At 36.2% G+C, this 24,456-nt stretch overlaps 1 protein-coding gene across 9 annotated transcripts in view; it reads right to left on the reverse strand.

Moving 5' to 3' along the window:
• camk2d2 (calcium/calmodulin-dependent protein kinase (CaM kinase) II delta 2) overlaps positions 1–24,456 on the reverse strand; it is a 79,078-nt gene that overhangs the window by 23,073 nt on the left and 31,549 nt on the right. For 8 of the 9 annotated variants that reach the window (XM_067403760.1, XM_067403755.1, XM_067403759.1 and 5 more), the window contains 6 exons: positions 23,367–23,500; positions 20,863–20,957; positions 6,886–6,945; positions 6,732–6,786; positions 915–980; positions 333–405 (listed from right to left, as the gene is read on the reverse strand). In XM_067403760.1, coding sequence (XP_067259861.1) covers positions 333–405; positions 915–980; positions 6,732–6,786; positions 6,886–6,945; positions 20,863–20,957; positions 23,367–23,500 — 483 coding nt within the window. Of the gene's footprint in view, positions 1–332; positions 406–914; positions 981–6,731; positions 6,787–6,885; positions 6,946–20,862; positions 20,958–23,366; positions 23,501–24,456 lie in introns of those variants that run through there. The other variant, XM_067403761.1, reaches the window with a different exon arrangement.

The following is a 24,456-nucleotide window of genomic DNA, read 5'->3' on the forward strand; positions in this document are numbered from 1 at the left end:
TAATAGCAGCCATGCTATGATGACTCATTCCACCTCAGCAGGTTGAAAGACATTTTGGAAGAAGAACAAAAAAGCTCAAATCTGTCAAAGTCTGAATTGTATCCGCACAAATGTGGATTGATTTTCACTAGCTAAAAGGCTTTGTGAAGATTTCAGAAGAAGAAAGGAAAAAATATTAGATTCTCAGACACGGCAAGGCTATTTTCTGTTAGACAATATGAGATCCGGCTACGTCAGACTGTGCTAAATTTGGCACTGGACTCTGCTACATTGAGCGCCACTGTCTGGAGAAGTGCGAGTGTGTGTGTCTAAGTGTGTGTGCGTGTCCTGACCTTCAGATCCCGATGGACAATCCCATTAACATGGCAGTGATGAACGCTCTCCAAAATCTGCTGAATGCAGTGACTGAGATAGAGAGAGAGACGGTGAAAGAGAAAGGTAAGACAGAGGGGAAGTGTGACCAAAGGAACCAAAAGTAAAAATATCAAGTAACATAATCAGTAAAAAGAGGGAACTTAGAGGAAAATAGAGATAATGGGGACTTTATCAGCCTTTTATGAAGTAAAAATGCAGTTGTGCAGGATTGTACATAGAATTATACATTCATGAGATCGCATGCAGTCATTAATCATCTATAAATAACATGCTGCACATTTTCTTGTCCAGCTCTGAAGACACACATGCACATTTTCCTTTACACATGCAAAATTACACTCAGGGAGGCGAGGCTGTAGAGAGAAGCAGTGTATAATTTATCATCAGTATAAATAACCTGCACACAGAGAAACAGGCTCACAAAAGAGTCATGTGACCTAAAAGAACTGTCTGTAAGCATATTTTATGTAGAACAAACTTGACGCTAATGAATGTACTAATGTGCTACTGTTGTAATGTGTCTGTCTGCATGTTCTTACCTGGCATCAGCCTCACTGTAGTACTCTCTTGCTACAATGTCTTCAAACAGCTCACCTCCAGTAACCCTGAGGTCAAAGGCAAATTATTGCATATCAAAAACTATTGAAAACCTCCACTGAGAAACTGTTTTTAGAGATCTTTTTCTGAGGTTTTTAAACAATGCTACATGCTATTTTAAAATAGTTCATTCCTTAAGAGTTCTATTCTATACGCAATCCTGAAGCCAGATTCACCAATCAAAGAAGTCACTGTTACCATAGAAACAGGGAATTACCATAATTTCCACAGTGGGGAGTTTTTGCAAGATAGTGGTAGACAGTTAGACTGTAAAGTGGAGTAACAATAGACATTTTAAGGTGGGGTAGACAAACCATTCACGACACTCAATATGGCGGCTGTAGGAAGGACCTTTTAGAAAACTGACTTGAAGGAAAGGCAGATTTTTACTTATCACAGAAATATTGTACTTAATATAAAAGTGTGAACTGAATAATGTTTTCGGACATTGTTATTTACAGTTAAATGAATTATTTAAATCATTTATTCTATTAAATTGTTCACAATGCTTTATTTTAGAAGTAGTTCATACTAATATTCAGGGCTTGACATTAACTTTTTTGCTCACCAGCCACTGTGGCTAGTGGTTTTCCAAAGTTACTAGCCACTCAGCATTTTCACTGGCCACAATTTTTGACATCGATATCAAGGAGAAAAATTGCCATATAGATATTTGAAATAATATCTCATAATTTGGCAGCAGGAATATTAAGCTGCTGTCACTTTAAGACCTTACCTGATCCATTAAGCTGTTACACATTTTCTTTCTCAACTGTTTACATTCACTTTAAACATAACTGTGTTTACATGAATACTAACCAAGACCAGCATTTTAACATTATTTTGTGCGTATTTGACTGTTTAAAGGGTTAGTTCACCCAAAAACTCACCCTCATGTTGTTCCACACCCGTAAGACCTTCGTTCATCTTCGGAACACAAATTAAGGTATTTTTTATTAAATCCGATGGCTCAGTGAGGCCTCAATTGCCAGCAAGTTAATTTACACTTTCAGTGCCCAGAAAGGTACGAAAAACATATTTAAAACAGTTCATGTGAGTACAGTGGTTAAAACTTAATGTTATGAAGCAATGAGAATACTTTTTGTGCGCCAAAAAAAATCTAAATAACGACTTTTCAAAAATATCTAGTGATGGCCAAATTCAAAACACCACCTCAAGAAGCTTCGAAGTTTTTGTTTCAAATCAGTGGTTCGGATCGCATGTCAAACTACTTAAATCATGTGACGCTCTGAACCACTGATTTGAAACAAAAGATTTGAAACATTGTTTTGAAATCGCCCATCACTAGATATTGTTGAAAAGTCGTTATTTTGTTTTTTTGGTGCACAAAAAGTATTCCCGTCGCTTGATAATATTAAGGTAGAGCCACTGTACTCACATTAACTGTTTTAAAGGTGCCCTAGAACTTTTTTTAAAAAGATGTAATATAAGTCTAAGGTGTCCCCTGAATGTGTCTGTGAAGTTTCAGCTCAAAATACCCCATAGATTTTTTTTAATTATTTTTTTTTTAACTGCCTATTTTGGGGCATCATTATAAATGAGCCGATTCAGGGCTACTGGCCCTTTAATTCTCGTGCTCCACGCCCACGGAGCTCACGCTTGCCTTGAATAGTGCATAAACAAAGTTTACACAGCTAATATAACCCTCAAATGGATCTTTACAAAGTTTTCGTCATGCATGCAGCACGCATGCGTCGGATTATGTGAGTATTGTATACTGTTAAATTGTTTACATTTGATTCTGAATGAATTTGAGGCTGTGCTCCATGGCTAACGGCTAATGCTACACTGTTGGAGAGATTTATAAAGAATGAAGTTGTGTTTATGAATTATACAGACTGCAAGTGTTTAAAAATAAAAATAACGACGGCTCTTGTCTCCATGAATACAGTAAGAAACAATAGTAACTTTAACCACACTTAACAGTACATTAGCAACATGCTAACGAAACATTTAGAAAGACAATTTACAAATATCACTAAAAATATCATGTTATCATGGATCATGTCAGTTATTATTGCTCCATCTGCCATTTTTTGCTATTGTTCTTGCCTGCTTACCTAGTCTGTTTATTCACCTGTGCAGATCCAGACATTCTGCCCTTGTCTAATGCCTTTCATAATGTTGGGAACATGGGCTGGCATATGCAAATATTGGGACATACACCCTGACTGTTACGTAACAGTCTGTGTTATGTTGGGATTCGCCTGTTCTTCGGAGGTCTTTTAAACAAATGAGATTTATATAAGGAGGAGGAAACAATGGAGTTTGAGACTCACTGTATGTCATTTCCATGTACTGAACTCTTGTTATTTGACTATGCCAAGATAAATTCAGTTTTTCATTCGAGGGCACCTTTAAATATATTTTTAGTACCTTTCTGGGCATTGAAAGTGTAAATTAACTTGAGGTCTCACTGAGTCATCAGATTTCATCCAAATATTTGGGTGAATAACCCTTTAAGTGCAATAAGCAGTGAAAAAGAACTCAATTTAGTACTGAGAGGTGGCTTTATGTGCACACACTTTGAGTGTGAGCAAAAAAAAAATCTGTGGGAACTGGTAAAATTATGCATGATACACTCAATCCCACACCAAAATTCAAGCCCTGTAACACCAACAATATTCATCCAGAGCAAATGAAATGAGTGAGTGAGGGGAGGCGGGTTTGTGTGTCAACTCGCTGTTGGAGAAATGAGAGAGTGAAAAAAGCGCAGCTGGTCTCATGTATCTATTCTGTGGAAAATGAGCATTGGAAGCGTTTCATATTTTTTAGTATTGAAATGTCTCTAAAAAAATCTTTTTGACAACTCTACATTGCACTTAGTTTATTATTGCAGATGCCTTTTTAAAAGACTACAAATGAAAAATGTATATAAACTTACAACCCACATACAACCCATTGGTATACAACCCACCAAAGTGGCTAGTAGGAGGGACTGCATTATACACCACTGCCGAAATCCACCTGCATATGGCGAGTTGGCGGGTGTTAATGTCAAGCCCTGATAGTATTCCTCAAAATGTTGTGAATATCATGTAATATTGTATAACATTGTGTAATATTTGCTATTAATGTCAGAGATGTTTGGTCCTTCTGGAGGCTAGTCCAATGATAAAGTGGACTGTATTGTTGAGCTCTACTCAAAAAAAACTACACTAAAAATCAACATTGTATGTTTATTCGTACAAAAGCAGACAGTATTCAAAAATAGCAGAGCAAGCATTTGTCAGACTGTGTGAATCTGGGTCACAAACAGTTGAATATCACTGAATATGACAGCTTGTGTCTCTCTACTTGTTTTTCTCCACTTGCTTGTCCTTGTGTTCTCTTCTCTGTTTGTCCGCCTTTCTCCTATCAGCAACATCAGCTACTAGCAGAACTACATCATAAGCCATTTTTTGATGTCATACAGACAGAAGTCAGCACAATCCACTGGTCTGCTCTATTTCTAAGGCTATGCTCACACAGTCAGTGTTTAGGATTGACAACCATCCATCTAACAAAAATATGTTTTAATTTGTGGTGTAACGGTACATGTATTCATCCCAAAACGTCATTGTACGGATGTCACATTTCGTTGCATACAGTCAGACGACGAATACAGTCAGTTAAAGGAGATCCACACTCCAATCCAGAAGGGGACGTTTGTGGTAATGCAACACTTTTTGCTAACTGCCACAACAGGAAAAAGCGCAGATGAAACAAATGATCTATGCATTGATATGTTTAAATGTAATCTCTCAACTAGTGTTTTAACCACGGAAAGACAATAAAACAGCTTGAAAATAATATCTCACGTAACATTACATTTACCTCAGGCAAGTCACTTAGTGTCCACAGCATGTTAGTTCACTATAAAAATGAACTCTAGAGGGGAGCAATTCACTAAATATATACACTATATTAGCTTATATATTCATTATATTTACTTTACCTGTTAGTAATGTCTTAATTATTTATTTAAACATATTAAATATGTCATGAAAACAAGTTATGACAGTAACTGTGTATATGATTAATTTTCAAAAACGGATTAGAGTAGAAAAATAATTGAAAAATAATTTTATAATTAGATTTATAAGTTGATCTGCCTTATGTACTAAAGAGACTGTCCTCCTATAGGTCGTTTTACAAGCACCTTATTACAACCTATATTTACGTTTTAAAGTCATGCGCCCTCTAGCTGGTGTAAAAATAATGACATTGTTGTGTTACATTTGTCATCATGAAATGACGTATAACTGTCGTTACCAATCAAAATGCGTGTTCATTTAAATGTAATGTGTGGACTTTTACACCATTTCTCTTATTTCCATTTAGCAAAATTCATTTTTCTTTATTAACGACTACATCTACCCACCCCTAAACCTAACCTTGGTGATTTATAGTGCATATACACTTTATGAGCACATGCATTCCCTGGGATCGAACCCACGATCGCATGATCATATGATTGCATATTGTTACATATTGCAATGCTCTGCCAATTGAGCTACGCAAAACCCAAAATACGACACAGATAAAAGGGAACAATGCATTAAAATGAAAGTGTCATATAGGTGTATATTAGGCGTATTGGTTGGAGGACATGTTGGTACAAAACCTACCTTAGGTGCGATTTACATGTTTTTTTTTGTTTGTTTTTTTTTGAGTATTGATTTAGTATATCTAAAAATAAATAGCAACTGAATTTAATAGTTTTGGCTCTGTTGTTAATTGTAACCTTTAATACTATAGTAATGTGCAAGAAGGGTATGGTTTACAGCTTTTGGTGAGATAGATTTTTTATCCTTAAAAAAATGTTACTTAAATCTTACTTATAATTGAATTTATTTTAAGAAAGAGATACAATTTGCTCAATAAACCACAGTTTAATAAAAAAGGAAGAAAAAATAAGCATTTTTATGTTTAGTTTTCTCCTCCCGCTGTACCGAACCATGACTTCAATACCGAGGTATGTACTGAACCACCATGTTTGTGTTTGAAAACGTTATTTCTAAATGTTCTCTAAAAGTTCAAAGCATCAAGGTTTAAAAAAAAAAAAAAAAAAAAAAAACATACCAATGTTAAGGGATTATTCCATTTTATCATTCTGCAAACATTATGAGAACATTACTTTTAAATGTTCTCTGAACATTCTGAAAAAAAGCAGCAACATTTGAAAACGTTAAACGAACTAAAACGTTTCAGGGGGAAAAAATCCATGAAAAATGTATAAATAATATTTTTTTTGAGAATATTATTAAAGACCAAATAACTCTGAACAAACTCTTGTTTATAACTTTGAGAAAGCCTTGCCAGAATGTTAGAGTTCAGAGAACGTTCCCACAAATGGACTCTTGAATAGTCCTGTTCACACAATAATATATTATTATGTCATTTTGTTGTAAGAATGGAGTTGTCATGATTGTTTATAATCAAACTGTTTGTGAACTTAACTATTTAACACTCTAAAACAGGACTGACATCTGTATTCATCTGCTGTGTGAACATTGCCAGAAATGTCTTTTATTCTATGAGTCATTTCTATAAAGTAACGCTGAAAGTAGGCTCACTGGTTTGCCGAAGGCTGCCCTCTGGGCACTGTCCTGCTATCACATAAATATCAGCAGTACTTTGTAAATGGGGCAGTCTAATACTAACCACACAGACTCTGAGAAAGCAAAGATAGAAAAGAAAGCCTATTAAGAAATGTGGAGAAAAAGAGGAGATTAAGTTAATATATATATACTTACAGATCAAAGACTAGGTAATGGAAGCCCTCCTCCGATATGCTGTCATGAAGTCGAACTACAAAGAGAATTTTGCTCCGTCATTTCCTCATCTTTAGTTACCATTAGGTAATACAGATCTCTGGTAGAATGTCTCTGGAAAAACTGAGTCCATTACCAATATTCGGGTGTTTCAAGAGACGGCAAATCCTGGCCTCTCTCTCCAGCTTCTGGTGATCTGAAACAGATTCCAAAAAAAAAATGTAGCTGATAAATTGGAGATGTTTTAACTGAGTAGGTACAGCAGGGAGATCTGTTCATAAAACCATCCTTTTTCATGTCTAATGTTTCTATGTGAGCACTGCAGATCTTTGAATCACCACCAGAGGACAGTGTTTTGATGCCTGTGAGTGTGTATGCGGGGCAGATGGCACCCTGACCTGCAGAAAACTATAAATAACCACATGCGCTCTTCTCTCTTCTGTACTAATCCCATATAAAAAACATACTAAACTTAACTCGCAAGCAGAAAAAACACAATTCTCTAAAGAATCATGTGACATGATTCATTATTCAAAATACTTTAAACAATTGGCGTTACAATCAATTAACAAGCCATTAACACACATAGGAAAAGACAAACTAAGAAAGCACATTTTGTTTCAGAAATGCTCCTTAATTCATAGTGTATAGTATATATATAGCCTACTAATTTATATATGTATATAAAAATAAACCGTTTGCATAGTATGCAATTAAAAATGCTTCAACATTGTCACTTGACCTCATTAGGTTATGTGTTAAATTCAGCAAGTGGTGCCGAGTTATCTTCTCAGAAAGGATTATTTTGCATTTTTATTTATTTTTGTGCAATAATACCTTAAAGTTTGGCAGTCTGATCAAATAATAAGTTAACGTCCCCCTTTAATCAATAATTTTATCAGAATGGTAATGTATGTATTGTTTTATGTATTGCTCTACAACGTCGGACATGTAGTGGTAATTCATATGATTAGCCTTTTGCTTGACTACTGTACGCTATCAAACGGCTAATAATGTGTTACACAAACCATGTTCTCATTTGCCATCTCAAGTCTGCCCTCTAAAAATCAGTATCATTAGAAACGCTTAGAACGTCAGTGGAGAAAGGCGTTCATCATAACAACGTAATATAAAGTACATCATATACATAATTCACCTGCTATATTCTTAAAATGTACCTGATTTTTCATATCAACAGAAATATATACCAGGGTAACCTGGCTTCCTCTTGAGACCCCTCTGCTTCTCAGCATAGTTAATGATATGCTAAAGACAACCCCGCACTTTGAGGGGATTGGTTACCACATATTTGTGACATAAAGAACAAGGGCGATTTTAAACCACGCTTTTAGCGGCTGTTTATATGTCACTGTTTTCAACTTAAAGGGTTAGTTCACCCAAAAATGAAAATTCTGTCATTTATTACTTACCCTCATGTCGTTTCACACCTTCGTTTATCTTTGGAACATAAATTAAGATATTTTATTTGAAATCCGATGGCTCCGTGAGGCCTCCATAGGGAGCAATGTCACTTCCTCTGTCAAGATCCATAAAGGTACTAAAAACATATTTAAATCAGTTCATGTGAGTACAGTGGTTCAATATTAATATTATAAAGCGACAGGAATACTTTTGGTGCAGCAAAAAAACAAAATAACGACTTATTTAGTGATGGCCGATTTCAAAACACTGCTTCAGAAAGCATCGGAGCATAAATGAATCAGTGTATCGAATCATGAATTGGGTCAAACCGCCAAACTGCTGAAATCACGTGACTTTGGTGCTCCGACCTGCAGATTCGACACACAGATTCACAACGCTCCGATGCTTCATGAAGCAGTGTTTTGAAATCGGCCATCACTAAATAAGTCGTTATTTTGTTTTTTTGCCGCACCAAAAATATTCTCGTCGCTTTATAATATTAATATTGAGCCACTGAACTCACATGAACTGATTTAAATATGTTTTTAGTACCTTTATGCATCTTGAGAGAGGATGTCATTGCTTCCTATGGAGGCCTCACGGAGCCATCAGATTTCAAATAAAATATCTTAATTTGTATTCAAAGATTAACGCAAGTCTTACGGGTGTGAAACGACATGAGGGTAAGTAATAAATGACAGAATTTTCATTTTTGGGTGAACTAACCCTTTAATACGGAAAACTTTTTATGCATTATGGCCATTCACTTATATGACAACGGCGTGTTGGGGACTTTTGCAAACTTTTAATTCAAAGGGTGCGTTTACACGACAACAATATGCATTTCCTTTTTCCTTTTCAGTTTTCTACATACAGATTACACCTTTTTTAAAATGATCCCTATTCATACTGATCCACGAAAACGACTTAAAACACTGTATTCTGCTGTCAGGCCACTTGATGTCGATGGGGCATTATAGACATGTAATACGCATGTGCATGATGTCATCATTTTTACAGATTCACCTTTATGTTGTTTACCTGGAGAACATTTTCAAAAACTTGCACTTTGAAACCCATAAAGTTTTACCTTTTTTGGTTGAAAACGGTGTTGTGTAAAATGCCCCTTAGACTGTCTTTGGTTCACTGCAGTTTTAAAGGGATAGTTCACCCAAAAATGAAAATTTGATGTTTATCTGCTTACCCCCAGGGCATCCAAGATGTAGGTGACTTTCTTCAGTAGAACACAAATGATGATTTTTAACTCCAACCATTGCGGTCTGTCAGTCAAATACGTGTAAATGGGAACTCCATCTATAAGAATCCAAAAAACACAACAGACAAATCCAAATTAAACCCTGAGGCTCGTGACGACACATTGATGTCCTAAGACACAAAACAATTGGTTTGTACGAGAAACCGAACAGTATTTATATCATTTTTTACCTCTAAAACACCTCTATGTCCAACTTCCCTGTGAATCCGGTTAGTGAGGTCTGAACGCGCTCTGACAACGGAAGTGATGTCTCGCGCTCATTGAAGCAAAGCACGAGATATCGGTTCCATCATCAGAGCGCGTTTTTTGACCTCACTAACCGGATGCTGAATGGAGTTGGACATAGTGGTGTATTAGAGGTAAAAAATTATAAAAATACTGTTTGGTTTCTTGCACACACCGATCGTTTTGTGTCTTAGGACATCAATGTGTCGTCACGAGCCATAGGGTTTAATTTGGATTTGTCTGTCATGTTTTTTTGACTCTTATAGATGGAGTTCCCATTTACACGCATTATACGACTGACAGACCGCGACGGTTGGAGTTAAAAATCATCATTTGTGTTCTACTGAAGAAGCAAAGTCACCTATATCTTAGATACCCTGGGGGTAAGCAGATAATCATCAAATTTTCATTTTTGGGTGAACTATCCCTTTAAGCAGACAATACTCAGCAATGGTGTTGACTTATGAATTTACACATGGTTTTCTTTAAGCATATTAAACATCCCACAGACACATAAACAACATTAAAAACTGATTGTTCACCACAGGGGGTCTTTAAGAAGAAGAACTTTTACAAAATAAAGGGTAATTCATTACATAGGAAATGGAAGGTTAAAAATAAATGAATACTGCACATTTTGGAAAACGTCACACTGGTATTTTATGTGTACTGCACAGTATAAAAACTGTAAAAATAGCATGAAATGCATGCTAGTATGCGATTCTGCACATAGTTAGAGCCGATTCATAGTGAAATGAAGCCTGGTGAATCATATGAAAAGGTGATTCATTTGAATTTGAATTGAGATCATAAATGAATAACTCATGTCTGCGCAGCCTTTGGCCACATTCAGATCCTTCTCTCATTTTTGTTCAGATGGAGGGAATAAATTAAGCTGTAAAGGGGGTGAGGGGGATAAAATAGCTTGCACATTAGCTCAAATCACTCAACTTCCCATTTTTACAGATGAGAATCAGTATATTTCAGTTTATCAGGTGTCATCTCAGGTTTGGCAGTTTATTCTCAAATTCACAAGCTTCTTTCTGTCCTACACAACTCTCTCTTTCTATAACTAATCAACTCCCCCAACCCACCCACCCACCCCCAGCTCCACAGGTAGTCCACCTACCAACCGGCCAGACATCTGTTGTCTAGCAACTCCTCCACCAATCAGAACGCAAAGGCCTCTCTTCCTCTCTGCAGTGGAACCAGCCCTGCATGCAAATATCAGAACCCTCTGGATCCCATAGAACCGGAGCAATTACAGGAGAACTCTCAAAGTTGTGCACCAAACTTTAACACCATCTCCTGTCACCTCAGACAAATGAGACAACAAGTCAATAAATAGTTCTTAACAATCTATATTTATAGCACCATCTTATCATGACTACGCAGTTGGTTACATAATTCTCACATCACATATTTAAACAAAACTGTTTCGGCACAAGAAATATGTGCATGTGCATTCCCAAGACGTGCTCAGATTTAGACTGAAGCAGATGGCTTATTCATACATCTGAGCAATATCAGTGCCATGAATCTGGACCACTATCATAAATAACACTTTCATTATTGGACAACTGCAATAAAACAATTAATGCCGCAGACCAGAATTATGGATCATCTAGCCACTGGCATGCATTAGGACAAACCCTTAGACTATCAATTGTGGCATCAGTTTGGAGCAAAAAAAAAATAAATCCATCTCAACCATAAAAAGGCCTTGACGTGTGTGACATGACATAATTTGTACATGGACTGTTTATAAAGTATTGTACAGGAATATTTACAGGTATAAATCAGGCTTGTTAGTAGTAGAGCAGTTTGTGCACTATATAAACGGTACAGTATGTGTAAAATGCAGTCCGGTCAGTAGCAAGGAAAGGCCTACATTTGACAGTCTTGCCTCTTCTCCTCTTTTTTCTGCTGTTCTCTTTTTTACTTGCTATCTGAAGCCTTCCGCACTGCAGCAGTGTGTGTGTGTGTGCATGTGTGTGTGTATTCCTTCATGTTTCATGCTGTTTTTCCAGGAGATTAATGAGAGATTTGAGATCATCAGAGAGAGAGAGATAGAGAGAGAGAAGCAATAAACCTCTGAAATGAATGACCAAACCTAGTCCTTTGACTTGGCTATAGCAATCATGCTTGATAAATAAATAAATAACACGGTTCAAAATCTTATGATCTTTATCCAGCTGCCTATATTCAGACCAGAAGAGAACCAATTCACCAATTCACTGACTTCTTTATCATCCGGAAACAGCTTAATTTACATGCACCACCAGTAAAATAGACCAATGGTAACAGTTGTAAGTATATGCAAGTATAGTGGAGACAAAATTCAAAAATATTTGCAAGTTGTATTGCAAAATTGCATATATTTGTATTTTGGGGGAGACGCACTCTTAGGACCTGGGAGGTTGACTTTATCATGATTATTTGGATACTTATTCCATCATCTCGTGCCAATTTTTTCACACTAAGATTCCCGGTACTCATTATCCATTACATGGGCGAGATTGGTAAGAGTGATCATTGAGTAGCTGATATGGTTTTTAATCAATGGCCAATGCCAATACTGATAAATATAACGCAAATATATTTGCTATAGGCTACGATGTTCACAAATACCATTTGCATTATTAGCACAACAGTGACCGCATACTTTTCAGCAATCTTAATATGTGAGGTATTTTTCCCCATTCGTTTTCTCCATAGGGATTGAGAAAACCACTCTATGAAGCTTTTAACCACATAGTCCACAAAGCATTGAAAATGGCGTAATCAAATAAAAGACAGTAAAATATAAACCTCTTGATTTGTTGATATTTATTAAAAGTATAACAAGATATATTTAAAGGTGCCCTAGAATTAAAAATTGAATTTATCTTGGCATAGTTAAATAACAAGAGTTCAGTACATGGAAATGACATACAGTGAGTCTCAAACTCCATTGTTTCCTCCTTCTTATATAAATCTCATTTGTTTAAAAGATCTCCGAAGAACAGGCGAATCTCAACATAACACCGACTGTTATAGTCTGGATAATTAATATGTACACCCCCAATATTTGCATATGCCAGTCCATGTTCAAGCATTACACATCTGGATCTGTGCACAGCTGAATAATCAGACTAGGTAAGCAAGCAAGGACAATAGCGAAAAATGGCAGATGGAGCAATAATAACTAACATGATTCATGATAACATGATATTTTTAGTGATATTTGTAAATTGTCTTTCTAAATGTTTTGTTAGCATGTTGCTAATGTACTGTTAAATGTGGTTAAAGTTACCATTGTTTCTTACTGTATTCACAGAGACAAGACATTATTTTCATATTTTAAACACTTACAGTCTGTATAATTCATAAACAACTTCATTCTTTATAAATCTCTCCAACAGTGTATAATCTTAGCTTTAGCCACGGATCACAGCCTCAAACTCATTCAGAATCAAATGTAAACATCCAAATAAATACCATACTTACGCGATTACGCAATGCATGACGAACACTTTGTAAATAACAAATTTGAGGGTTATATTAGCTGTGTGAACTATGCTGTTAAAGGCAAGCGCGAGCTCCGTGGGCGGGGAGCGTGAGCATTTAAAGGGGCCGCAGCCTAAATCGGCTCATATTTAATGATGCCCCAAAATAGGCAGTTAAAAAATTAATACAAAAAAATCTATGGGGTATTTTGAGCTGAAACTTCACAGAAACATTCAGGGGACACCTTAGACTTATATTACATCTTTTAAAAAGACGTTCTACGGCACCTTTAAAGTTTATCGCAAAATAGTCAAATGGATGTAAGTTGCTTGAAATTTTAAAACTTCAATTACATTATTCACAATGATTTGTGGGAATGGGAGTTTGCTGTTCTTTCGGTGCAGTTCTTGTTTTTTTATCATGTTAGCAGTTACTATTCTGATTCATGGATCCAAGGTGTTGACCGCTGCAGAAATGTGTGTAGCGTTGCTATTCACAGGCAATTAGACTATTATACTAATCATATGGACTTGCAGCTTCTAAAGAAGCAATTTCAGAGCTCATGGTTTTTGGAGGTTTATACATTACTGTTAAAAATCAATAGTGCTATATGGAGAAAGTGAATGGGAATTTTACTTCCGAAACACCACTAAAAATATTTCTAACAGAAATCTTCCATTATTCATTGATTAGACTGATGGTCGATTTTGAAACTGACACTAGCAGAGACGTTAAGGAGACATCAGGGAGAGATCATGTTTCTGTTAATTGGCCAAGCGAGGCCAATAATCTCAAAATAGCTGATTTATTGGCCTGGCCGATGTATCAATCTATCACTTTTGATAAGATGATTTCAATCCAAATTGTTGACCTGTCAGAATATGAAAAACATTACAAAAGATTGCCTACACACATGCACAATTCAAGGACACATGGAGGATGTACAACATTAAACACCCAGACAAGAGCTTAGAACAGAACATTCAGTTCTCAATGGGAATGTGGTACAGCATGAAATATTACACAGACTATTCTGCAAACTGTGATAATGTTTAGATCCTCCATGTCTCTCGGGCAAATGACCCTTTAGCTCCAATGAGACCACAGACTCTCCAATGAGTTAAAGTCCTCAGACATGAGAGAATTTGAACTACTGGTCAGAGAGCAAAAAAGAGAGACTGGAAACTGAGAGAATGTGTCTCTAATTAAAAGTGCCCTAGCTATCTCTCCTCAGAATTCTGTGGCCTAGTTTATTAAAGTGGGCATTGAGTTTCTCTCTATACTACGCTACGTAGTCGGAGCATTGACCTACTAGTTTTGCACACAGCCTGAACAGAGAAAGACATTGCATTTGAAACTGAAAAATGCTGTCTTTGCAGGTATGATACGGGCAACAAAGCATCTTCCTTAGATGCGGCCAGAAAGAAAGAGCATAGACCAGAATATCTGACAAATATAAGCCAAATTCTCCTATATACATTTCCACTGCATCCAAACTTGTGTACTGTCTAATAGGTACTGCATTTGATTTGAAAGAACTTACTTCATGGCTATAATAAAGTATGTTCTATAAATATGCATGTGTGTAGTACAAATAAAGTCTCACATGTGCCATGTTGGAATTATCATGTGACCTACATCATTAGCCCAGATCACTCCAATATGACAGCACCTCTCTTATGGCTTCATGGGATAGTAAAGAACTAAAAAAAAAAAAAAACAAACTAATATATTTTAATTTGACTAGGAATTACACACAAAAACGTCATTTTAATTTGACAAAACATTTTTTTGTCCCTAATAATCAACATAATACAGGGAAAAATGTCATATGAACTGCATATGAAAATGTCATATAAACAAGGCTTTGTTACGTCACAAGTGTTTCGAAATTTCAATAGTTCACGTGACTTCGGAAGTTTGATACGCGACCCGATCCATGATTCGAAACAAAAGATTTGTAAAGCTTCGAAGCAGTGTTTTGAAATCGGCCATCACTAGATATTATTGAAAAGTCGTTATTTTGTTTTTTTGCCACACAAAAAGTATTCTCGTCACGTTATAATATTAAGGTTGAACCACTGTACTCAAATTAACTTTTAAATGTGTCTTTTGTACCTTTATGGGCATCTGAAAGTGTTAATTATCTTGCTGGCAATGGAGGCCTCACTGAGACATCGGATTTCATCAAAAATATCTTAATTTGAGATATTCATTTGATAAACGAAGGTCTTACGGATGTAGAACGACATGAGGGTGAGTAATTAATGACAGAATTTTCATTTTTGGATGAACTAACCCTTTAATTTGCAGACGAGGCACGGTGTAATGGAGAGTTGACAGTTTTATACGGATAGATTAACCATAACCTGTTTCAAAAACAATGGCATTATGAAATTATTAAATATAATTATGAAGTAATTACTACATAAGTGGGTCAAAAAGCACTCTTAAATGCAACTAATTGCATTTAATATAAATTCCATTTCCTATATGAGTTCAGTTCACAAATTCCATCTCAATTTAATATGTTTGTGTGTGTGAGTGTGGGTAAGAGAGAGAGAGAAAGAGAGAGAGAGAGAGAGCGTATACTGTATGGCTGCGTATGAGGTGCTGTCTGTCTGAGAAACCAATGAGTTTATTTTTAGCTTTGCAGCACCATAACCTCTCATGTGATTGTAGTCTCTCTCGCGCACACCATGAGTGAATGACTCAACGTAGGTCAAGGAGATTCAGAGGTAGTGAACATTCTGTTTTGAACAGCAGCTCTGACAAGGGCTCATGTGAATTCTTCATTAACATCATCTCTGAATTATTGCCTATATGCATGCAGAAATATCTAACTTCGCATCTAAATGTGAAATATTCATTATGAATTCAATATGTGTGAAAGAATACAACAAATATGGCATATGCGATGGAACAGACTGCTCTGCCAAATAAGCTCTCTATAAACACTGAATGAAAAAAAAAAAAAAAGTGAAATGTCTTTGCTCTAAAAACGTTTGCTGCAATATAGTATAATAATAAATGTGATTATTTTATATAGATAGTGTTATAATCAATTCTAATATGTCTCATCAACATCAATGACCAACACCAAATTACACAACCATATAAACCACTGAACAGACTATATTTTTAATTCTTCACAGCCTTGTTTTCATTCATGTCACAAAAAATACAGTGTCTACCATCACTAAGATTCATAGTATATCAAAGCAATGATTATAAAATGAGGTACAGCTGAGCACAGCGCGGCAATGCTCAGGAGTACTAAATGAGGACAGATGAGGTCAGAGAATGTTTTTTTGTTTTTTTCCAGTTCTCTTCAACACAAGATACTAAATCATAATAAACTAGCAGATTCTTTCTTTTAACATTCATCTGGTATACTATAAACACATACAGTAGCAGCATCAACATGGACAATGGCCATCTGGTTGTTTTGTCAGACACCAGTCTACTGCATTTCTGCCTTCTCATTCTCGCCTTCCTCTTTATCTATCTCCAACACTATCCTTCTTCTTGTTGTTCTTTTCTGTATTTTGTTGCCTCTGCATGGCATTTGCCTTACATAATACACAATCTGTACTCAGCTTGTCTTTTGACCTCTCTTTTGCCTCTTTTCTTATTCCAGTTCTCTAGATTACAGTCTTTATCCTCCTCTGCGTTTTTCTATTTTTACACAACAAATATTTCTCATTATTAATCAGCATCTTTGTCTTCAAAAACACATACACACATCTAAACATCCTGAAAACAAGCAAAATCCGTATGATATTAAACCACTTACTTTCATAGATTATTGTGTATTTTGAACATAATATTTTATTTTATTTTTAATGGCAGAAAGTTCACCTAAAAATGAAAATTATCCAATGATTTACTCACCCTAAAGCCATCCTAGGTGTAAATGACTGTCTTCTTTCAGAAGAACACAATGAGAGATATATTTAAAAATATCATTAGTGCTCCAAGGTTTATAATGGCAGTGAATGGGGGGCCGTTTTGAAGTAAAAAATAATGCATCCATCCATAAAAAAAAAAAAAAAAAAGTAATCCATACAACTCCAGGGGGTTAATAAAGGTCTTCTGAAGTGAAGCGATGCATTTTTGTAAGAAAAATATCCATATTTGAAACTTTATAAATTCAAATAACTAGCTTCCGGCGGACGACCGTACACAGAAGTCGATTTGCGGCGGAAGGGTTTCCTTTCACCTGACGCACAACGTAATGATGAACACGGAGGCGCAGCGGATAGAGCAAAACAAATCACCGGTAACAGATTATAAGGCTAAAACGATCATTTTTAAAGAGAAATTTTGGAGGATTTTGATAAAAGAGAAGAGGAGCTTAAATTTGTTGCACAGCCCTATTTGTTTGAACCGTGAGAGGCATATAAGCTTACGATACTCCTACATCCTGCATCACACATCGCATCAGAGGATTACTCATTTGGCGCAAGTTGACTAGTTATCTGAATTTATAAAGTGGTAAAAATATTTTTCTTACAAAAATGCATCACTTTGCTTCAGAAGGCCTTTATTAACCCACTGGAGTCGTACGGATATTTTTTTTAATGGATGAATGCATTATTTTTGGCTTCACAACCATTATAAACCTTGGAGGACTAAGGATATTTTTAAATATATCTCTGATTGTGTTCACCTGAAAGAAGATAATCATATACACCTAGGATGGCTTGAGGGTGAGTAAATCATGGAATAATTTTAATTTTGGGGTGAACTATCCTTTTAAGCATTATCCTCACTGAATAGAGATGTTTTTGCTGGTGACAAACACATTTCTGGTTTGGTTTTTATGATGAGTGTTTGAGCCGTATTGATGGGGTGTGGTGGTATTTAAGATTCTATTCAGTTTCATGACTTTTGAAATTAAGCTACCTCACATATCCAGGTTTCTTCCAAATAATACTAATAAAAGTCAGGTGGGTGAATTAAAATAAGAAATATACATATATACATTTCTTATACTTAGAAAAAAGGTTGGGAGAAAAAAAGTTGCAGGTTAAGAAGCTTCAGAAGCTATTTTTATGCAATCTGACAATTAAAAATATATATATATTGTCAATGTATGTAGTACTGTTGATTCAGTTATTTAAAAAATTATATTTTTAATGGTACATTTATTCACAATTTTGTCATTTTTCATTTAAATGTTAATCACAAGAAGCACATTAAGATGCTGCATGTCCAAAAAAGTTACTCTAAAAAAGTAATTAATAAGTCGCTACTAATATCATCTTCAGAAATTAGACTACAGTATTAATTACTCTCTCTAATTACTCTCTAAATTCCACATCAACCTCGACCAGTCGAATAATGCAAGGATAGACATGAAACTGCTCTTTTAAAAATGAACAATATACAATTGCATAAATTATTCTTGGACACACCCAAGTGTGTAAAGGGAGAAGGTTATATTAAAAACATACATTTTAACATTAAATTTTTGTATATTTCTGTATATTGTTTTATACAGAATTGTTGTGTAGTCTAGTCAGTATTTAACGCAATTACATCAGAAGTAATTAAATTACAGAAAAATTAAGAGTAATCCATTACTTTTCTTTTTATGGAAAATTAAATGTTTACGTCTGAACACCGGCTCATTATTGGCCGGCTCCAGCGTCAGCATCTCACGTATGCGTCAATGCTGCTCACGTGAACAGGCATCGGCCAATACTGAGACCTGGAAGTGCTGCAACGAAAACAGCATAGGAGAATGACGTGAGAGATGAATTTGTTAAATAAAGTCATTGTTTTTGTGCACAAGATGTATTCTCGTCGCTTCATAACATTAAGGTTGAACCACTGTAGTCACGTGGACTATTTTAACAATGTTTTCACTACTTTTCTGGACACTGAATGTGGTAATTTTGTTGCTTTCTATTGAGGATAAAAAAAAAAAAAAACTCTTGGACTTCATCTTAATTTGAACTAACTCTTTAATAAAAGCTGGATGGCTTGTGTTGCTAAATGGCTTGCAATTAATATTAAAACATATTGTATGACAGAGAAAATGCTGTATTACTGTTACTAATGCATCTGATTATGCTATGTTTTCAACTCGACAAAATAGTATTTTTCTCTGAGGCATGGTAAAATCATAGTACTCGTGGAAAATCAATAAAACAAGATTCAAACAATAAGACTAAACGAGTTGAGCTATATAACAAAGATTAGCTTTCTGTCTAAAAAAGGTATCCAAACTGTTGTTCCTTTGTCTAATAAAACATATTAAAGCATCTTTGGTGTTTCCATGGTTTCCACAAAATAAAACAAGAAAATCGTGGGTAATGCAGGTACGATGTCATTGATTGGCGACGCACACGGTCTGTATCCTGGTTGAAATTGTGTTTTCCTCTGGAGTTCTCTTATTTCTCTCTTTCTCGGAAACATCTGGAATAATGTAAGTACACAAGTCAAAAAAAAAAAAAAAATAGCATTGTTCTAGTGGTTTTTGGATATTTTAATCAAGAAATCTTACATCATGTGCCTTTAAAGAAAAAAAATCAGGTTTTTGGCCTGTCAGTAATCACCTCACCTCCTTAAATGTCACCCTTTACCCTGCGTTAATCTAGGACTGGAGGTTATGATCCCACTGGTGAGGAAGGGTCTAGTGTCAATGTGCTTATATGTGTGTCTGTGTGCAGTGGCATTTATATACATGTTTGTGCTCATAGAATCGCAATTCCCGGGCTTATCACAGAAAGAGGTTAAGACCATCTCTGACATGGACCAGCATCCAGTGCAGCGGAGCACTGCAGTGCTCGGCGAGAGAGAGGGAGAGAGAGAAAGAGATATGAATACAACATAAACTGCCACACCACCCGATGCTGTATTTTTGGAAACGGTATCCCAGCATGCACCAGTGCTGCGATACTGATCCCAGAATCTAGGTGTCCATTTCAATCCCGCTGTGCAGAAAGGGGAGGGGGGGGGGAGTGTAATTCGATCCTAATGATCCAGAAAATATTCTCGTTTTCTTTTCCAAAACCTACATTTCAAAAAGGGAAACTTTAAAGCAAAAAGATGGAATTGTTTCATAGAAACGGCCAACATGAGTCATATGATTGGCTCTTAGGAGGAGAGATGCTGTGGGAGAAGCAAAATGATTGGTTGTTCTGAGGGTGGGAAGGAGGCTGATTGGTTGTTTTGCCCTATAGCAGCAGAGCCTGCAGGCAAACAGGCCAACAGCAACAATTACACTGACGGATCTGAAAGAACTGGGTCGCTCTATGCCCACACTTTCCAACAGGGGATAAGACCAGCCAAAGCCTTTCAAAGCACACATATACATACAAATATGCTCACATATCACCTGTTACTGCGCTTATACACACAAGAACACAAAACACTCAACTTGCTACATCCAGAGACTCATTAATAAGGTGTTCAGATTGATACATGGATGTATGTGATTCTCAAGCATACTGTATAATCCCTTCAACTTCTTCACAGCTACACTTAGACACAAGCTGTTACGTCAGAACACATGCATAGAGCTCCAGATGAGACCCAGATGCATATTTCCGTTATCCCGGCTTAACCGGATGTGCCGCTCTGCTCTTCAGAACATCAGAACGTTGCCATGTTCGGCTACAGACGCTCCATTAACTCTACTCAAATCCTGCCCCGCACCTGACAGGAGCACACCAAATAAAAATCACCTACCCCTGGCTGACAGCTTCTTTGTGTTGATGATTTTGGCCGCATACTCTTGGCCGGATGATATCTTCACGCATCGCCTCACGACAGAGAACGCGCCCCTGAAGAAGAGGGAAAAAAAGAGAAGACAGTCAGGAAAAAAAATGGGCACGAGGCCCTGATGCCGAACAGATAGAGCATATGGCATGGAGAGCAGAATCTGTGCCATGATGGAGGCACAGCCTGAGCGCTTCCAAGGTTACACAACTATGATTTTCCATGGATGTTTGTCCGTGTGTGTTTGAAGAGCGTGTGTGGGCGTTTTGAAATTGCTTAGCATATTTACTGGCCACATGCGCACACCAAATCCATCTATGCGCTCACTGGAAAGGAGAGGGTTAATTACACGTCACCTTAAATATCCCCTCTGGTGCGTTTGTTCTTCTCTCCAACAGGGAATGATGCATTTTAAGACAAATCTCACTGTAATAAAACTGTAATCACTTTGAAAAAAAAAAAAATAATAATAATAATTATATATATATATATATATATATATATATATATATATATATATATATATATATATATATATATATATATATATATATAAAATTTTACTACTGTATTTTTTACAGTACATATAAATTACCTTATAATTTATGGATAAAATGTATGTGTAGCAAGTCAGTAGATATACTTTTTCAACAATATATTGTTGCAATTGTTTTTAATAATAATAATAATTTAATAAAATCTCAATCACCTTATCATCATTTATGTGGAAAAGTGCATTCCCTTTGCAAACCATCACATCTGCTTGTATTATATTTAAAATGTTAGTTTCATCTTATTTTTATACACTATAAAAAATAACCCAAGTTGTGTTGAAAATGGACAAACCCAGCAACTGGGTCGTTTTAACCCAGCGATTGAGTTAAATGTTTGCCCAACCAGCTGGGTAGTTTTTTTTATTTAACAACTATTGTTTAAAGTCTGTATTGCTTGCTTAAAATGAACCCAAAATAGGTTGGAAATAACATTTATTAATATGTTAATCAATGAACAATTATAAATAAGTTTAATGAATAATAAATAAACAATAAACATTTATTAAATTGCTTTTTAATAAATTTTAAGTCAGCCATATAGTCATTTTTAAACAATAGTTGAGTTAAATAAAACATTTAACCCAATCGCTGGGTTTGTCCATTTTCAACCCAATTGTTTTATGTTGCATTTTGTATTATTTACAGTAAATAATGTTTTACTGCATTATTTAAGTGTAATGCTGGATTTTAATGAAATAAATCATGTGAAACCTGTTATCGCAAGACCTATATCAAGGTCTACTTTAAAAAAAAATAATAAAATATTTTAAACAAAACGGATATTTGTGATATATTTGTGAAGTGCAAATCTATAATAAAGTGGAGATGAATGACAATAGACTAATTATTATGTTTATTGACCTGAGGGTATAATGGAATGTGCTCGAGCAGCATATTGTTGCTATAGTAACCTCCTCAGCGACTTCGCGAGCGTCTATTTTGCGCACTGTCTTGCACTCTTACTTTAATGGCTAGTGAAACGTTGTTTAGAAACGTTGTTACAACGTATAGTTATTTTTTTGCATATACTTGTATGCAAAAATTATTCATACACCCCAAACCTTTTTTTCGACCTCTTTTGGAGGGGTTCAACTGACAGTTTTTAAGGAAAATAAATAATTCAGTGCATAATGATGCCTTTTATAAACTCAAAAATGGTAGGAATAGGCACCTCTATGTAAAAAAAGGGAGCCTAGTTCTGGTGCCCAATATTTACATAGCCTACATGATGCCACCGTGCAGATGGCGCGGAAACGTTTCGACATCATATTTTGAACGGACTGATATTCAAGAGATTTCAATTTAAAGTCACAATGGGCTTAAAAATGGACTCAGTACGCCTCACGACGGAATAAATATATCACAGTCACAGGCTGAATGAAATGTATAAGGTATCTCCTGAAACCCGTACAGATAGGGACCACCGATGTGGCCTCTGCTGCACACCCTCCCCCTCCCCAGTCAAACGCAACGCAAGGAATCCCCAAAGCGATAATTAACGGCACGGGAATGTGTGTCTGCACTGTTGTCGCATTGCCATGAGTATTCCTGTCTCCGAGGGAAAAAGCCCGAGCCCACCAAAACCTACATTATAGCAGCTGTTCGGATATCTGACGTGAGGATCACAATGGACGCGTTCCAAAACCTAGAGCGGTGGCTACATACACTGCAATTTTGGGCATCACGGGCACGTTCCAAACGCACCCGTGATTGTCAAAGAATGCCGTCTGTGTTGGCAGCTTGCAAGGCTGTGAGACAGAGACTATATAATCAAACGCTCACGGCAAGGTTATTATAAGCGTTCGCTGCAATTAAAGCGGAGCTGTCAAACAGAAGACGCGTCGCAACCCCATCATTTCACTGTGCACATTAAATGCACAGGAATGCAATGATTCTGCAGTAGAAAAATCCAGCACTTACTTTCCAAGCTCCTCAAAAAGCTGATATTCATCCGTGAATCTGGTGCAGATGGTCAGAGCCATTGTGATTGGGGAATCGGCAGCGCGAGGAAGAGGATGATGCGGGGAAGCGCAGTCAGTCTCCTCTCGTCCCTCCTGTAGACCAAAAGGAGAGCACCTGAATGATTTTTTTCTGAGCTTCTGCTTCGGTTCCTCGTCTCTTGAAGTGAGCTTCGCCGATCAATGTCAGATGATCAGATATGTAAACCTAGGGGTCGATCACCAAGGGGAGGAAGAAGCGCGTTCACATCCGACGGTTCCATGGGCTCATCATTATGCGCGTTGACGTTGCCATCTCTTTCTTGGACGTGTTTGCATACAGCACCTCGCCCCCCTTCTCCCCTCCCTTTCAAAGCCTAGTCCCGCCCTCTCAAACATCATGCACTTGGAGAATTTTCATATTCATACTTAATAATTCGTCATGGCAATAATAGCAATAAGGTCAAATGAATAATTGATCTAGATAACCTATATAAGGCCACATGCTAAGCGCCATCTAAAACTATAAACACGTTTCATTTTAATTAATGCAAATGCAGTGATCTACTAAAAAGTGACCACTCATTTGTGCTTGAAAAATACCATTTGTCAAACTATTTAAATGAACTGCACAAAATGATAAAAGGTGACGTCACGGGCAAAGTTTCAAGGTTTCTCATTGGAGAAATTGAAATTCTTCGTTTTTTTTAACTACTACTAAATGGTGATAATTGTCTTCAGAAACAGCATTGCCAGAAAGTAGGAATATGGTTGTGCATTTCAATCCCTCCCTTTTTTTTTTTTTTTTTTTTTTTTACATACTCCAATAATGCCATGTTACAGTATTACAGGTGTACATAGTAGGCTACAGTACCGTAATAATAATGGTTCTGGCAAAATAAAAAAAAAATAAAAAAATAAAAAAATTAAACAGAAATTGATGAGGTATCATCATAAAAAAAAAAAAAAAAAAAAAATTCAACCATTTAGGCTACACTAAAAATATAGAACTAACATGATCTAAATTATGTAAATAATACTGTATGTCGACAGGTCAGTGAAGTATGGAACCT

Source organism: Chanodichthys erythropterus, chromosome 12, assembly GCF_024489055.1.
Source record: "Chanodichthys erythropterus isolate Z2021 chromosome 12, ASM2448905v1, whole genome shotgun sequence".
Classification (NCBI taxonomy): Eukaryota; Metazoa; Chordata; class Actinopteri; order Cypriniformes; family Xenocyprididae; genus Chanodichthys; species Chanodichthys erythropterus.